The following is an 18,444-nucleotide window of genomic DNA, read 5'->3' on the forward strand; positions in this document are numbered from 1 at the left end:
ACCTCAAATCTCCTGTATTCAGTCTACCTCCCTTATGCTGTTTTGGTTGAAGTGTATGAAAAAAACCCAGGCTGACACAGCTATGAAGTTGGAAAGGGGAGTATTTCAATAGCCTTTTCAGATAATAGTGGATATTCTTCTTTGCTACTACACCAAGTGGTAGTTTCTTGAAAATTAGTTGCAATGTGGAATCTGAAACATATTAATGAATTTTTTGTGCTTTTCATTAAAATGCACTGGTCTTTCTTGCACTCTGAATGGCTCTTTCGCCCATCCAAGAGTCTGTAACATCAATGTATTGGTCATCTACAGAATAATAGCATACTGAGTTACACAGATCTGCTGAATGGTGACACATTTCCTTAATTTTCTTATATTAACAAATGTGATTTTTTGGATAATGCCACAAATCTAATCAGAGAAGCCTACAATATTATGAAGGTGATAAGCTCACAGTGGTGGAAACAAGTTTCCCAAAATTCTAATTTTCACTTGAAAGCCTGAGATTTGTCATTGGCAACAAATACTATGACTTGTTTTCCTTCGAGAGAGAGGATCACTTTGTTCACTGTCAAGATAACCCCTGCCAGATAACCAAGTCTGGGTGATATACCAGAATTTGTCCTTTCAAGTTTTAAAGTGTTCCCTGAAACAAAAGAGCTAGTTCAGGCTGGAACTCAGTCACCACGTGGCTTTTCCCCAAGACAACCCCCATGCAGTCGGGTGCTTTAGGTCTGCTTCCCCTTTCCTTGCGCACACCCTAAAGAAACGGTTACTCAAAGGGTCAAGTTATAATCAAACTAGTCATCTTTTACTGTTTCATCCTGAACATTTTTAAGTGAAACTAGCTTTTCCTTCCCCCTGCAAATGTGCAGTGGGGTGAAGAATACAATGACTCACGCTGAGTCGTAGCAATGTTACCCACACCACTTTCATACCATCGGTGCTAACATCAGTAAAAAAGCAAGTAACACTTTAGTATGGTTATACCAGACCCCTAGAGTCTTTGAAAACTGTTGTGTCAAGAGATCCTAAGAGAAAGAGCTAGAGTTTCCCTACTTCACTTGTTTCTTGGCTATAAACTACCTCCCCCTACTAGACTACAAAACTCTTTACGGCAGATAGTCATATCTCAGGGTCTAAAACAGAGTAAGACTCAAAGAACTCATCTTCGTTGAAGGAGCAAATTCAGGCTGTTACTCATTTAAGGACCACAGAGTAAAGAGTAAAGCTTTAGGTCAACTCAAGAAATCCCACAAGCCCCCTTCATTGAGATGGTGAGGACTACAGTGGTGCATACATCTAATTAGCATAGTTTGTTTGTTTTTGTTAATCATCGCCCAAGGATATTTTTTCCATTGAGAGAGTGGGAGATAGGGAGGGGGAAAGAGAAACATTGATGTGAGAGGGCCACATCGATTGGATGCCTCCTGCCTGGGCCCCAACCAGGGCAGGGGAGCAAGCCTGCAACCCAGGTACGTGCCCTTGTCCAGGAATCAAACCGCAGACCTTTCAGAGCGTGGGCCGACGCTCTAACCACTGAGCCACACGGGCAAGGGCAGCACAGTATGTGTAAAACTGCTCCCTTGACAGGAATCACTAGGCACTCACAACAAGTGCACAGAGGCACAAGGAAGTGCCTCTAAGCTCGCTCGGGACAAGGGCTCCGGAGCAATCAGTGCTGTAGCCTAGAGGTTCTTGGAAAACTGTCCAAGTGTGACAATTAACACCAATTATTACTTGTAGTTTCATCAGCTTTCTGGTTCAGTGAGTTTTCTGGTGTGTCAATTGACACTAATATCACTTACAGCGTCATTAGATTTTCTGGTTCAGTGAGAGTATTGGGAAGGATTTATGAGATCTATCCTCGAGGGGGAATGACAGTCAGGATCTCTGGTTACAGCCTCTGACATGCAGACCAAGGTCTTTCGTGACGGTAACCGCCCTGGTGGCTACCCCACATTTCTTTTGGCCCCTCTTGCTCCTCTCCTGCACTGACTCGCTCTGCGCCATTACAAGGAAAAGGAGGGTCAACAGATACTGAATAAAGTGAATAAGCGGTAAAGGAGAGGGCTTCGTTTTTTAGAGGAGGAAGGATCACCAAAAGAGTCCAAAACAAAAATTCAGTAGCAGCTGTTCCTCTGGGGGAGGGGAAATCCAGAAGGGAACAGAAAGGCTTTACTTCTTACTTTTCGGTATTGCTTGAACTGTTTTCACCAGACATCAGTGTTTTTATGATATAAAACAATATAAGTCATAGCTTTATAGACAAACACCAAAAAGAGCCTGTGTGATTCATGTTCGCTACGAGAAGGGAAGGAAGACACTGGAAAAGACTGCTTCCCCTCAGGTATGTTTTGTGAGGGGGGAAAACTCCGGGGGAAAGGAAGGCTGAAGGCAGCATTCACGAATGGCTGCACCACGAAGCTTGGCCTTAAGGAGCCAAAGACCCAGACTGGGAGGTTGTTTGCTCCTTCCCACAGCAAGGCTGCAGATGCGGTGACCACAGGGGCAGGTGGGGGTCCAGCCCTGGTGGCTACCATGGGAATGGCCCTGGTTAACAGAGTAATGTCAACCAAAGGATACCGGCCAGGGCTCAGAACAGCTGCAGAGTAGCCACTCAGTTTCCTCATCCTTCAGGGAATGAATTACCTTTACCTCAGGGATCTGGGGCCGGGTAAAACGAGATCATGTAACGAAGTACTGAGCCAACTGCAAGGCAGGATTACTCTTTGGGAGTCAGACTTTCCATCCAAAAAATGTGAGGATGGACTACAAGGTTCCTTCCGACGGGAGTAGCCTTGAGTAAGTTAAACCATATCCACAACCTGGAAAGACCCCTTCGACTGTTCCACTTAAAGCATGGGTGATTTTATGACTCATCATTTAAGTCAAAACAAACTACTCTCCAAAACTGATCTTTTCTCACCGATTCTGAAAGGACTTTCCAGCAATATTGTCTCTGTAGGAATCAAACAAAACGTGGTATTGATCCCGGCTCCATTCCAGAACCACCTAGGAGAAAAAAGGAAAAAAATGTTTTTTAAAAAAATCCTCACCCTGAGGAAAAGTCTCATTGATTATTTAGAGAAAGGGGAAGCGGGGGAGAGAGAGAGAAACGTGGATCAGCTGCCTCCCATACTCGCCCCAATCAGGGATCAAACCCACACCTAGGTATGTGCCCTGACCGGAAATCTACCCTGCGACCTTTTGGTGCATGGGACAGTCCAACCAACTGAGCCACATCTGCCAGGGCAGGAAACAATGTGTTTTTGTTTGTTTGTTTTTACTGATTTCAGAGAGGGAGAGGGAGAGAAACATCAATGATGAGAGAGTCATTGATCGGCTGCCTCCTGCACACCCCGCACTGGGGATCGAGCCCGCAACCCGGGCATGTGCCCCGACCAGGAATTGAACCTTGATCTCCTGGTTCATGGGTTGATGCTCAATCTCTGGGCCGCGCCGGCCGGGCACAAAACAATGTTTTATTTGCATCAAATACTAAGAGTTTACAACTTTCATTGCATTAAGAATTGCTAAAGAAGGAGGTAAAGCAATCCAAATCCACCCGTTACTCAGTGCCGCCATATGCCAGGTACTGTGCTCGCCCCAGAGGAGTAAGCTACCATATATGAGTAGTTACGTATGAGAATCCAAGAGATTTAAAAGGGTGCAATATGAGAACTGGGTCTAGAAGATTGGGGTCACCAGGTGGGAGAAAGGGGCAGTGCCGGAAGAGCACGTTCTAAGGCTGAGCGCGGCATGGGCGAGCAGTTTGAGGGCAACCACGCAGCTGGTTGTGGCCGGAGCCCAGGCAAGTAGTAACCGGGGAGAAGAGCAGCAGGGAAAGGACGCTGGGCCCTAACTGGTGGGCCTGGCCCAGGAGAAGCAGGGGCACTGAGAATTTTAAGGCGGCTGCGTGATCCATCCAAAATGCGGGAAAGGCTCTGTTCTGAACCCAGAACGGCTCAACACAAGAGACTGACAAGACATGGGGACGATGACCTTTCCACCTAGAGTTTTCAGCTGATGACCTTGCTAAGTATTTCTGAAGAAAACAGAAGTCTTTAGATAGGCGCCCCCTCATGTCTGCTTCCCAAATCGAGAAGCCTACCCACACACGTGCCCCATTTTCCTCGCCCCCTTGACAGCAGGGGAGGTGTCTCGCCCCCCAGACGGTCCACCTCTGCCCATGTGCTCTGGGCCTCATCCGCTCATCTTCTTAGGACCCTGCCTCCTTTCTCTTGTCCTCTCGGTGGGCTTTTTACCATCAGCATAGAAACATGTCCCAGTGTCTTGGGAAAGCCTTCCCTTCACTCTGCCCTACGCCAACTTATTGAGCTCAAACAGAGGTGATTCTCCATCAATATCCCTGCACCCAGAAGGTGGGGGGGAGGCAGGAAAGTTAGAAGAGAGAACAAAGGCCTCAAGCTCTGCCCCTTCTCTTTTCCATCTTGGCTGAATACGGCAGATGTGACCGTAACTGACCACCTGTTCCCCTGCCTCCACCTCCCCAATTTCCTATAAATGAGAAGACCAGAAAGAAAGAAGAAAGCAAGCCCTGGCCAGTTTTGCTCAGTGGTTAGAGCGCCAGCCCGAGGGCTGAAGGGTCCCAGGTTCGATTCCGGCCAAGGGCATGTACCTCGATTGCAGGCTTGATCCCTGGCCCTGGTTGCCGAGCGAGCAGAAGGCAGCCCATCAATGTGTCTCTCTCACATCAATGTTTCTTTCTTTCTCTCTCTCTCTCCCCTGCCTTCCACTCTCTCTGAAAAGCAATGGAAAAAATATCCTTGGGTGAGGCTTAAAAAAAAGAGAGAAACTGCTACCTGGAGAGCAGGGACAACGACAAGCTGCGTTGGCAGTCACCCAGCATCAGGAGCCTACGACCACACTATCCTCCCTCTTGCCCACATCGAACAGAAACCTTCCACCCAGTCCCCATCGGGGCATCCTATTCTCCAGTTCGCCCACTCTCACTTCTCGAGTGCGTACTATCACTTTAACAATTTACTGTGTTTTGCTGAACCCTTCTGTCACGCTCGCCTTTCCTGGGCTGTGATAAGAACCTGGACCCCGATATTGGGCTGAGGTCTCCCTTGGCCAACCCAGGTGACACCCGGCATCAGGGGGAAAACAGGACAGGCACACTTCACAGAGGGCTGAGAAATGCTGACATGCTGTGTGTTGACACGACATGCCTTCCTTCATCAGATAAATTAATCTCACCATCTCTAAACCACTTTGATGGATTAAAAAGAATAACAGGAACAGAAAGGGTCTTTATCTAACACATTTAGAAACGTTCCTGCTGGTCGAGAATTCTGCACACTGAGATCTCGGGACGGGGGCTGGGCTGTGACTCGGGACGTAGGTTTTCATCTCAGCTCTGTCACTTTGATGAGAGATCTGGTGCAAGTTATTCAGTCTCTTTGGGCTGTTTCTTTATCTATAAAATGAAGGGGGGCTCCGACCAAACTGTCTTTGAAATCCCTCCCAGTCCTAAAAGCACAGTATATGACTAGCGGAGGTGCAGAGCCATGTGGCTGACGCTATGCATGGTGTGGTCTCTTCTCTGTGCCCACATGTGAGCCCCATAGGACACCACATCTCTTCCTATCTTCAGCCTCCTCTGGGTCTCCTGTCCCCAGGTCTAACCCCATCAACATTTAAACTTGGTTTTCTTCCATCATAACCATTTCCCTTTTCTGCTTAAATCAGTTCTCAACTACCTTGGAAATCTTGCCAACCTCTTTCTGAAGTGAATGAGTGATGTGCTATATGAGGGACCAAAAAGGAGGCTTGTACATCAAATAAAATTCGTATAAGGGTGAGTGTCAGCTCATTTCCTTTATAGTACCCTGGATGGAAGAGCAATTATGAAATTTTTTATTCTGGAGTAAGCCATAAAAATACAAATGCCTTCCAAACAACAAAGAAACCAAATAAGACAAATGTGTAATTAGATCTTGTTTCCAGACATTATTAGCAACAAACAAAAGACCAGAGGAGGGGTCAGAGAAACACTTACACAGTAAGTCTCTTTTCCTCCGCAAGGCCTTCCCTAGTCTTCAGCCCAATCTGAATGCTTCCTTCTCAGAGCTCTGAGCAACTTTCATCTATATCACTTTCTTGGAAATCAGCTACCCATCGCCTTGGAACGTTTCCTGCATCACTTAGCTTTTTTATCGTTTACCTTTCACCCCGAGTTAGCATCTTGTCAGACCAATCAAGTTATAAACTGCTTGAGTCTATTAATCATCCACTCATACCAAGAACGATAAACTGTGTACACTGTCGTCTTCTTAATACATGTCTGGTTATGGCAGAAGTGATGAGAAGACTGGGCTGGCGAATTTGGGACATCTCCTGGGAGAAACTCCAGTTCTCCTACCAGAGGCTGTGTAACCTTGGGTACAAATGTTCAGGCCTCAACTTCCTCCACTATGAACTTAGTACAAAGTCTGTTTCATCCAGTTGCTGTGCTGCAGCGGGACAGTGACTCTCATGTCACATGAGTGAGTAAGGCATGCCGAGCATACCAGGAGTCATGGTAAACCAAGCAGATCTTCCTAAACCATCGTTTTAGCACTGGAAAGGCACTTAAAATATTATACTGGCAGTAATTCAAGTCTTTATGAAACAATATGGAAAACAGATGTGATTTTTACAGATAAACTGTTGACTTTCAAAAAACTCCCACTTGCCATTTTGGACTACTCCCCACCCCCACCTGCAGGTGTGCACACACACACACAAACACACACACCTCCTCTCTACACTAGTCGCCTCAGAGCATTTACTTTTCTCTGCTACAAAGGGGACTTTCTTGGTAAAATTTAAAACACAATGAGCTAAAATACTGTTGACTAAAATACTACATGAGCTCCGAAATACTTTCTAAACAATGTTATTAATTGTAAAAATCACCTAAAGGTAGTTTACTGTACTAGTTTAAAATGTTTATCACTTTTAAGACTCCATGTAATAATCACGACACTCCATGCTCAAGGTATTCAAATCAACTGCTCGGCAGTTTTTACAAAAGGGCAGCCAAAGTCAGTCTCAATGTGCTGATGACAGAGGAGAAGGGGAAGGGGTGGGTACACACGTTCACCAACACCATCATGCCGAGCACTCCTCCCCACTGAGCCCCAGTAACAAGGGGCCAACCATGAGGCATGCCTCACTTTCCAAAGAGAAGCTCCAGGCTGCACAGCAGTGTGTGACAGGGCTGGGGTTTGAATCAGCACTACTCCCGAGCTCATGCTCCTGTTTAGCTTCATCCAGGTTCTCCCAGCTTCACCAGGCTGCCTCCTCGGACACTTATTGACACAGAGCTCACTCTGTCAAATACACAACTAGGAAGGTGGTCACGCAACCAGTTCTGAAACTGGTACACTATCATTCTTAATTCAGTGACCCAGAACTATTTCCCTAGCATGATTCTAAATGACCACAATCACATAATGTGTATTTTCCCCTCAGTGTTTTTAGACTAAGAGTCCTTTAACTTGTTTGCGTACACGAGTGCTAAAATTTTCAGATGATAAGCTCTTAAAAATTATTAAACTGTTACATACTTTTATTGAAAATCTTTATGATTCCAGACAGGATCAAATACAAACCTGTGGCAGAATAATACCAATGGAGATGCAAGCCCCATAATCCTTGTACCAGAGGAATTCCCCAGATGAGGAAAGGAGGAAGGTAATCATTAAGAAGAGAACAGGTATATAGTGCAAAGACCGTAAGATTTACAATCAGAAGACATGAGTTTAAATCTGGCACTTGTCAATAATAAATCTAGACACTTCTCTATTCTCAATTTCTTTTTCTGTAGAATGAGGATATTAATGCCACCTATTTCACAAGACTGTTTTGCTGAGAAAATAAGATGTTTAAGTCATACAGGGCTGTATAATGCTTACATGCAAACTGTTCACACGTCTTTTTTTAGTATGATGCTTCTTTTTTTAAAAAAAAATGTTTTTATTGATTTTAGAGAGAGAGGGAGGGAGAAATAGAAACATTAATCGGCTGTATCCTGCACGTCCCCTACTGGGGATCAAGCCCACAACTCAGGCATGTGCCCTGACCTGGAATCGAACCAATGACCTCCTGGTGCCTGGGACAATGCTCAATCCACTGAGCCACACAGGCCAGGCCACACGTCTCTTAAAGACAGCATTTACAATGCCGCAATATAACTTACCGGCTTAAAGATGTGTCTACACCTGTGAGCAACTCAAAGCCAGGAGCTTGACCTCTTTTAATTTTTATTCCCAGATCCTTGCACAGTGCCTGGCACAAAAATCAAATGAATATTCTAGAATGAATGAATATGGCTACTAGTTTTACATGGCAAACAGCTTAGAACAGCTTACCACTCCACAGTTTCCCTCCAGAACTTTCTGCTTTTGGATCCATTCCCAGATAGTCAAGATAAAGACTAAAGGGCTAGAGTTATAAAGAGACAACCGCAGGCCTAGGCACACATGTGCTCTCTCTAAAAGTACATGTCACTTTCTCAATTTTTGAAAGCAATCTCACATGCTACCCTGTAAAATTTCAGATGCTGGGACTCTCTAACCTCAAGCAGTACGAACTCTAACACTAAGAGAGCTTTTCACACATTGATAATCATTGGAAGTTTATATAATTCCTAGATTATAAAGGTTCTTCATAGTTTCTGAAAACAAAAATTTAGTTTGCATTAAAAGGTACTAAGAGAGACCAAGATGTGTATCTTAAAGATATTCTAAGCTTTATCTTTTCTACTAATCCTCCTCCTCCACAGCAATCAGGAAGCCCTATCTGCTCACCACCAGAAGCATTTTCTAATCACATCTAAGCACACTCATTTTCTTTTCCTGTCTTAGCCCATAGGTTATAAACAACAGAAATTTATATCTCACCATTCTGGCGGCTGGGAAGACGAAGATCAAGGCACCGGCAGATCCGGTGTCTAGTAAGAGCCAGTTTCTAGGTTCACAGCCGGCTGTCCTCTCCTTTGTCACCTTGCATGGTGGAAGGGGCCCGGGAGCTCTCTGGGTTTTCTTTCATAAGAGCGCTGACCCCATTCATGACCTAACCATCTCCCAAAGGCCTTACCTCCTAACACCATCACACTGGGGACAGATGAAAAGACTCGCCCAAAGTCAAGCAATAAATCAGCAAGAGAGAATGCCAGTTTCCAAAAGCAAATACACCTTTCTTTCAGGTCTTTGCACAATTATAAAAATCAGTATCGAAGGCCTGCTGATTCTGATGCATTGCATCCATGTGGTAATTTTACCTGGATTCCTACTACCTCTTACAGACTCCTGCTACCATTCCCTTCCTCCTGCAATTCGTCTTCCACATGACCTCTAGAGCAATCGTCTAAACATAGATCTGAATCATCACTCTCTTGCCTAAATTCATTGGAATGATCCCCATGTCCTTCAGGACGAGTGGAAATGTCTTAGTCTCAGTAGGTGAGTCCTACACTGGCCACTGCCTGCCTCTCCAGCTTCGATCCTGGGTATGCTGCGGCCCTTCGGAACTATTTTTGTTCCTAGAAGGTGACAGATCTCCTGCACCCATACCTTTACACCTATGGCATCCTTCACTTTAAAAAGGAGGGGGGGATCCCCTTTCTTCCCTCGGCCACCTCCTTCAAGATCAAGCCCAGATGTGAGCCTGTCTGAGAAACTGCCCCAACACCCACGCCTATGTCTTCAACTTAATTGGTCAAAATGAATTTTAAGTTTGTCTATTTCCTTGTGCATCTCCCTGTCCAGAGAGTGAATTCCTCAAGAGCAGAAAGAAACTGAACCATCTGTGTCTCTGGTAAGCAGCAGAGTTGCTGGCCCAGAGCAAACACCTCCACAAATCTCCACCAAAGAAATACCTTCTGGATTTTGGTAAAGAAGCTTTATCCAATTTGGATAAATTAATCAGAGACAGAAATGAAGTTAATGGAATGAAGTAATGAAGGGGGGAAAGCAAGGTATGTCAAGGGGTAAAGAAAACTAGAACCACCTTAAAAGAAGAAACGAAAACATTTTTATTGATTGATTTGAGAGAGAGAGAGAGAGAAACATCAATTTGTTGTTCCACTGATTTGTGCATTCATTGGTTGATTCTTGCATGTGCCCTGACCCGAGAGAGAACCCCTAACCTAGGTGTATTGGGACAATGCTTTAATCAACTGAACTACCCGGCCAGGGGAAGCAAAAACGACTTTAGGATGCAATGTTAAAGTGCGCAATATGGTTTTTAGTCTGATTGTAGAATTCAGTTGCTCTCCCTGCGCAACTGTGACTTAATCTATAACATTTTTGAAAGATCACATTTTTCCTGCTTAATTTAGTGCACGTATGAATCACACATGGGCCGACTAATCACCTGCTAAAGATACTGCATGCGGGTCATAAGACTGGAACATGCAATCTAAAGAACAGGAAGAACTTTTTCAAAAGACGTATTGTGAATATGTAACCTCTTACAGCTACACTTGTTTTTTACATTTTAGAAGGAACTGGAATAACATATGGTATTATTCCATGCAGGCTGTATTAATAATGTACTTACTCCCTCTGCTTCTACATCTACCATAATAAAGCACAGCCAGGTAAAGAAACCACTGTGAACTTTTCTGCTCTATCTCTAAGGAAAGATTAATATACTCTTCAATGTGACCTTGGCTGCAGCCCAAAAGGAAGGACTCCTGCTGCTGCCCTCATAAGCATCACAGCCAAGGGAAGAACTGTCCTGGGACAGGACAGCCAGCGTGGCATTTAATTAGCATTTACTGAAAAACCTGCCCCAGGCACCATGCAAGGTGTCTTATGTACATTAGGCATCTCATTTAAACCATCTTTCTTCACGAGGCTCAATCACAATCAGTGAGTAAAAATGAATTTTTATAAGTATTTATCCAACAAATATTCACAGAGCACCTATAGTTGGGTCTGGGTAAGTAAACGAACTTGTCTATCTTGTTCATATTTGTATCCCAAGAAGTCAGCAGAGTGTCTGGCATATCATGGAACATAAAGGCCAGGTTATCTTGCACCCCAAGTCTCTAAAATCTGTCCACTTCTCCTAAGTGGCCTTCTACCAGCCTAGCCCAAGGCTCCCAACTAACTGCCCTGCAGATATTCTTGTTTCCTCTAATTTAGGGTTTCTCAACTTTGGCACTATTGACATTTAGGGCCGGATAACTCTATGTTGGGACTGGGAGGGTCGGATGCATCGCAGGATGTTCAGCAGCAACCCTGGCCTCCACCCCCTACATGCCAGTACACAATAACCTTGAATGTATCCCACTGTTCTCAGGAGAAGCACCCAAACCCTGCACACCTATTCTGCCAAGTACTGGAAGCAGGGCACAACCATACCAGTCTCTCCTACATCCACACTTTCTCTTGCTCTCCAGCCACATGGGCTTCTCTCATGTACCTCAACTTTAAGACTCTGTCACGGTTCTCAGGGCCTGAGCACTATTAGCATTTGGGGCTGGATGTTTGCTGCTGTGGGGGCTGTCCTGTGCATTGCAGGAGGTTTAACGGAATCTCTGGCCTCCACCCACTAACAGCCAGTAGCACCAATCCCACCCCACACCCCAAACATGACAACCTGAAATGTCTCCAAATATTGCCAAATGCCTCTGGGGGGCAAAACAGCTCCCAGCTGAGAACCTTCAGTAGCCCTGCCCTCCTCTGTCCACTGCCTCAGTAATTCTGACCCTTCCAAGTTGAACTCAAACTGTATCAAGAATGCCTCCCCTGTCCTGGCTGGTTTTCCCAGTGGTTAGAACAACGGCCCTCGGACTGAAAGGTCCCAGGTTCGACTGCAGCCAAGGGCACGTACCTTGGTTGCAGGCTCAATCCCTGGCCCCGGTCGGGGGCACACGTGCAGGAGGCAACCAACTGATGTGTCCCTCTCGCATCAATGTTTTTATCTCTATGTCTCTCCCTTCTACTCTCTCTGAAAAGCAATGGAAAAAATATCCTCAGGTGAAGATTAAAAAATAAAAAAGCCTCCCCTACCCAGCACCAGACAAGCTGGGCTCTCACTGCAGGTCTCTCCACAACACTCTCCTTCTCTGCAGCATTCCTCACAACTGTTCATTAGGTAGCAGTCAATGGCTGAATGCACAACCAGAATATAAACTCCTTTTCTGCGGGAACCTGTCTGCTCTATTCACTACTCTGGGCCCAGGGGCCTGGCACAACACTCAAACAAAAATGTACCAACTGTATAAATGACTCAGGCGCTCTGCTGGGCACAGGGATTCCAAGATAAGGAAGGTAACGTATCTGCTCGGCATGCTGAGTACGTAAATGGCGAATGAGTTTCATCGTGAAGAAGCTGTGCATGTAGAAATAAAAGTTCCACCCAAAGCATCAAAATACCAGATACCACGTTCCAAAAAGAAGTGTGGGAACCAAGACATCAAGTTCCCTGAGGGGGCTGAGAACTCATCCAAATCACAGCACTAACGTCCAGAAGAGGGTTTTTGGAAATTGCTGCTGCCATTCCGTAAATTCTGCTCTACCTCATCTGAAGAAGAGGTGGAAATCTACTTCCCATCACTTTAAGCCCAGGAAAAAGACTCCGTGGCACAACCAAGACAGCCCACTACAGGTCCCTGCGGTGGGATGAATGCCACATCTGCCTCACACCTGAGAAATAGGAAGGGCTGGCTGGCTACCTGCCTGAGGACAAGGAGAGGTTGTTGCTATGTGGAATCAGCTCACAGTCCCCCACCCTAAGCTGACTAGGATCAGGATCTTGGCATAATAAATATTTCAAGCTCAAGGAATTGGAGAAACAGTAGGCGCAGGAAGGACTTTCTGACCTTCCCCTGAAGCAGATCATACACCTTCTGTGAGAGGTGCCTTCTCTGTACCTGGAGGAAAGGCCCTTTTCTCCTAAGACAGAGGGATGCTGAGAGGAATTCTGAATGAGCAGACCTGTGTTTCCACAGCTTACTAAACTCAGCTCAGATCCTTTCTGTCCTGTCGTAACTCCACTTCTCATCAAACTTAGCATTAAAACACTCAGGTTTAAGCGCTTCTTTGGGTCTTCATTTCCTTAAGAAGGCTCCCATGTCATGTAAAACTTAAGTTAATAACTGTGTATGTTTTTCTTTGTTAATCTGTCTTTTGATACAGAGGCCTGGTGGCGAGGCCACTGGAGATCGGGGAATCACAGATGTCTGGACAAGAGTCTGAAACATGACATCCTCATGAGAGGACATGGCCAAGGAACAAAGCCTGTGGAATCCCAGCATTTAAGACAGAAGGCACGGCGAGTGCACACGGAGAAGAGGGAGGGTGTCTCTGTGAAGAAAGCGGGAGTGAGAATTTCTAAATGCATAAAGTGTCCGGTGCTGCAAAAAGGTCAGGTGAAGTTTCTTCTTACAATTCACTAAATTTCATTAGCAAGATCAACAAATTAAGACCTCGAGAGTACATCAAACCAAATACAACTGTCCACCTACCACACTAAGTTAAAGATGTATATGAATCACTATTGAAAGATTTATGAGGGCACACTTGAGCTGTGTTTCACGAAACTCCATATTAATATGCCCACCAAAGAATACAAGTTTCACAGATACCTGTATTTAATTAACAAGATATTACAAATGGAAACAATCCACTACAACAAGGTAAAGGGCTAACAGCTATCACAGTCACAAAGCCAATATTAAGGACAGGGTGAGGAAATGGTTTTGACTCAAGCCAATGTCTAGAACATCGGTTCCCCTGACCCTTCTTTTGATAACAGCCTCGTGATTTCCCTCTGGGGAACCCATCTCAAGTCCTGTGGTTCACTCGAGACTGACAACCCTACTCACAACCCTAGGTCTGGGGATGATCCAGGTGGATAATAGAAGGGCACCATTCCCTGGCTAGGAAGGCGACCTGGGCCCAGCTGGCACTACGAGAAGTAGAAGCTCTCTTTTTTTTTTTAAATATATTTTTATTGATTTTAGAGATAGGAAGGGAGGGGGGGGGAAGAGAGAGAGAGAGAAACATCAATGATGAGACAGTCATTGATCAGCTGCCTCCTGCACACCGCCCGCTGGGGATAGAACCTGCAACCGGGGCATGTGCCCTGAACAGGAATCAAACTGTGATCTCCTGGATCCTAGGTCAACGCTCTAGCGCTGAGCCACGCCGGCTGAGTGAGAAGTTCTCTTTTTGCTGGGGCTTACTAAAACGGTAGATAAGAATCTGGAGTTGCTGGCAGCAATCTTTGCTTTCATATGGGAAGAGCTTGCCTGAGAGCTAAACCAAAAGAAGGGAAGAACAGGGACAGAAAAAGATTCCTGATAACATCATTTGGGCACCGCAATCCAACCCTGCCAAAGTTTCACCCTATAATTTTTCAAATACACCAGTCAAAAAATGACCTTTTCTTTTAAGCCACTTCTGGGTTGGGATTCTGTCACAACCAAGTGCTGCCGACTAATACCAGCAGCAATTTTAAACCACTAATAATTAAAAAAGAAAAAGCTCCAGTCTCCTTGTAAAAGTCAGCTTCCTCTAGGATGCTTCAACCCATAATTTTCTTCCCTTCCTCTGATTTTCTAAGCGATTATTCAATTACCTACTCCCTCTACTGTTACTCAGTCCTCCTGGTCTCATCTCAACTATACAAAGGTGGTTACGGATGAGCTAAATTTCTTTGTACCTTTGACAGCACCTTCCACCCGACAAAGTACAATCAGACCAATCATGTGTGAGAAAGAAAAGGTAACTACAGATGGTCTGCATCCAAGAAGAAAACATACCTTTATTGGAAATGAGTTTGAAGTGATGTTGGTTAAGGTCATCTCCACCCATTCATTCATTTGCATGCTACGGGACACAGCAGGGAGTAAGACAAGGTCCCTGCTTTAACAGCTGGGCTGCGTATCTCTCCCAAACCCCTCCAAAGAGAGAGGCCATTTAATCGTATCTAAGGGCCACTGGCATTTTCTCTGCAGCGAAGTCCATCACCTTATAGTTCATGCTTTCTCAAGTGAAGAACCCAATAAATACATATTCACAGAATGTTAAAGCTAAAAAGGGGGCCTTAGAAATCTAGTCCAGAAGTTTTAAAACATTACTTTTAACAATGAGAGTTTTCCCCATCCTCAAAAGAAACCTACACAAAACAGGTAAGAGTGGTAGCCCCAACCTAGGAGGCACCTGGAGTAACACAGTTTGGGAACCACTGAGGATCAGAGTTTACGGTGGAGCCGGAGCCAGGCCAGAGGCTGCCTCCCAACTCTGGCCAGGCCTATTCCAACTTTGCCTATTTGCTGCCTTTGGCAAAGAACACACTCAAAATGTATCTGTTCAGTGAGTGCACTCCTCAAATACAAACATGGTAACTAATTTCTTTCTTGAAACTGGGCCAGTATGAGAAACTGGTCACCAAAGTTGAGCACAACTTGAACTGGACCCAGTTTTCAATCTTCCTGTTCACTGAACAGGAATCTATCTACCTGCGGTAGGAGGCAGGTGAGCAAAAGGAGCCAGGGAGGCCAGGAACAGATACTACCCACTATGGCAGATTCTGCCTGAACCTATCTGACTTCCTCACGGAAATTTAATTTTTGAATGTCTGTTCCCATAATAGTGCACATATGAAGGACGTATTTTATACACACACACACACACATCAGGCACACAGACACACACATTCACACCCTGCAGTGGTCTACAATGCTCTATCCACAATCCTGAAATCCAAAAAGCTCTCAAGAGTGACGATCTTTTCGGTGTCTTATTGGCAGCAAAACTTGACCTGGCCTGAACTTATTTGGTGGCAAAACTTGGCCTAAACTGACTGCAAGTTATTTATAGTCTTTATTTTCCTCGCTCAGTGTAAACAGTCATGTGTTCCACTGTAAAAGATACCGATGTTTAATTGTAAGGTCATCCAGTAGTTCCAGAAGTTTCAGACAAGGGATTGTAGATTTGTATATAAATAACGTATATCAGTAACTCAACCAAGTAATGATGGCCCTGAAATAATAAATTTTTACTTCAAAAGCATGTTTTAAAGTCTATACAATTCAACTAACAAAGGACAAATATTTAAAATCAAGACTTTCTAAGCTAAAAAGAATCTTAAGAGCACAGTTAAGCTAGTGCCCTCATTTGTAGATGAGGACAGGGCATGTAACTTCCCCAAGGCAACCAGTTTGCAACAGACAAGTTCCCACCCGCTACCTCATCCCCAAGGCAAGGAACTTCAGTGCACTTAGACTCCACTTTGAGGGTCCTCCCTGTGGATTTGGACCCAGCTCTGCTTTTTCTTGATTAGAGTTCCCAAGGGTTCTCCAGAAAATACTTGGTTGAACTTAAGGGGAAAATAAAAAAAAATTTTTTTTAATATTTCCCTCCCTCAATTCTACTTTTCTGTCTCAAAGTGTGGATGAATGTACAGCCAATACCACTTATTCTAAGAGGGAAGGAAAAAAAAATTATGAATTCACAGTAAACAATGATAAATAAAAGGATAGTCCTTTTATCTATTACAATTAGTGGAATTACTAACAGGTTGGTAATATTAACTGTATGATGACAGTATTCTTATTTCAAAATAAGGAGTAAAAACATAAAACAGCTGATGATAATAATAGTAGCAGTAGTAACTACCATTTAATTAGAGTCTATTACGTGCCAGTCACTGTATGTGGAACTCTACATACAGGTCTTATTTAGTTCTTACTATCAAAGCTGCAAGGAAGAGATTCTTGCCTCCATTTTAAAGATGAGGAAGCTGAGGTTCACAGAGGTTATGAATCCTTTCCAAGATCATACAAAGGGCAGATGGGCTGTTCGAGAGGCCATGAAGAGATGTGCTTAAGAGTATAGCTCTGGAGCCATATACACTGCCTTGGTGTGAAGCCAACTCTGCCATGAACTGGCTAGATTAACTTGTGCAAGTGCATTAGTTTCATCACCTGTAAAATGGGTGTAATAACAGTACCCATCTCACAGGGGTGATATAAGGATTAAACAAGTGAATGTATGTAAAGCAGTTAAGAGAGGGCCTGGAACCTGGTAAACCCTATGTATTAACTATTATCAAGATCATGAATCCTGGCACCAGCATTCAAATACAGACTTACCTAATCTGACAGTTCTTTTCCACTATGCTGTAGAAATTAACAACAATATTAGTGGGTCACCTCCCAGGCCACCTGTTGACGTCCTTTGCCTCTCATTTCTTTTGTCTGTTCCAAATTTTAAAATCTGTGGTCATGTCAAGAATGACAAAAGTCTTTCTTTTGGTAAATAAATAACCAGACATTGAATATATAAAATAAAAAATTCCAACAACTAATGCTTTAAGCCACCTTCATACTTGTAGGACTTTAATAAACAGCTAATTTATTTACTCAGGGCCCCCCAAAAATCTTATCAGCAGTAAGACACAACTAGGCATTCACTATATTACGTTGCAACACAGGAAACAAAAGATAGAACAGCAGGTGGTATATTAGTTACATATTCTGCACTTACAAGTCTAGGGCACTTTCTCACTCTTACTTATAAAATTGATTTTTATTAGCCCCTAGACCAAGAACTATCAAAAGTGTACACTTGGAAATCATGCCATATCTGTCATGCATTCATTCAACAAATATTTGGACTGCATACTCTGGCAGTACTTGGCACAGTGCTTGTGCCAGGTTTACAGCAATTAAACAGAGAGCAGACAGCACCCTCTCTTATGTAGCTCACAATCTAGTATCGGTACCGACTTCAAGCAACTGTATAGCGTGGCATTTCTAAAAACCATGTGTGTTCATTTTAAAACCCTTTCCAACCTCCTACCAAATATGTATGTATATATGTATATGGACAGATCTCTAATGACTTGAAAACACAACTTTTCTCCTAGTTGCTACAGACACATTTTAAAAAATGGTGTTCTCTAAAATCACAGACATGAACGCTTCCAGTTCTGACTTACTCATGGTTTACAGTACGCCTGTTTATGATAAAGAATACCGTATGAGACCATCAACAATGACATAACTATCCACCTAAACCAAAGGGTGGTTTCAGTCATGAAGATGTTTAAACTGCATATCCAGAAGGGTACAAAAATCTAGTAAACCTGTGTGTTTCCACCTCCCAAACCTGTTGCTTGGATCCTCTGAGGAATTTACGGTGTCACCCAACTTAACTTTATTGCACATTAACTAAGAGCAGATTCAGGAAGGCAGGGCTTGTGTGATCTGGAATCTAAATCATTAGCCTATCCCATGACTCAAGGGCTTGTGCTGGCTCCCAAGAGGTTAGGTGCTGGAGTCCAAAATCAGTAAGGTGTCCCAGTCAGGTGAAGGGGCCCTAGCCTCAGGTGATCTGGGGACCCGGAACTGCGGAGCTGCCAGATCTCTCACATCAGTGTGTGCACATCTGCCCGCAGGGCTCACTGATG

General features: G+C 44.2%; 1 protein-coding gene across 2 annotated transcripts in view; it reads right to left on the reverse strand.

Moving 5' to 3' along the window:
• The window catches only part of GNPTAB (N-acetylglucosamine-1-phosphate transferase subunits alpha and beta), a 59,447-nt gene that overhangs the window by 40,087 nt on the left and 916 nt on the right, over window positions 1-18,444 (reverse strand). Inside the window, exon 2 of one of the 2 annotated variants that reach the window (XM_087814856.1) lies at window positions 2,930-3,015. The exons of the other annotated variant lie outside the window; for it this stretch is intronic. Coding sequence (XP_087670982.1) covers window positions 2,930-3,015 — 86 coding nt within the window. The remainder of the gene's footprint in view (window positions 1-2,929; window positions 3,016-18,444) is intronic. 2 annotated transcript variants of the gene reach the window in all.

Source organism: Miniopterus natalensis, chromosome 2, assembly GCF_054644295.1.
Source record: "Miniopterus natalensis isolate mMinNat1 chromosome 2, mMinNat1.hap1, whole genome shotgun sequence".
NCBI lineage: Eukaryota > Metazoa > Chordata > Mammalia > Chiroptera > Miniopteridae > Miniopterus > Miniopterus natalensis.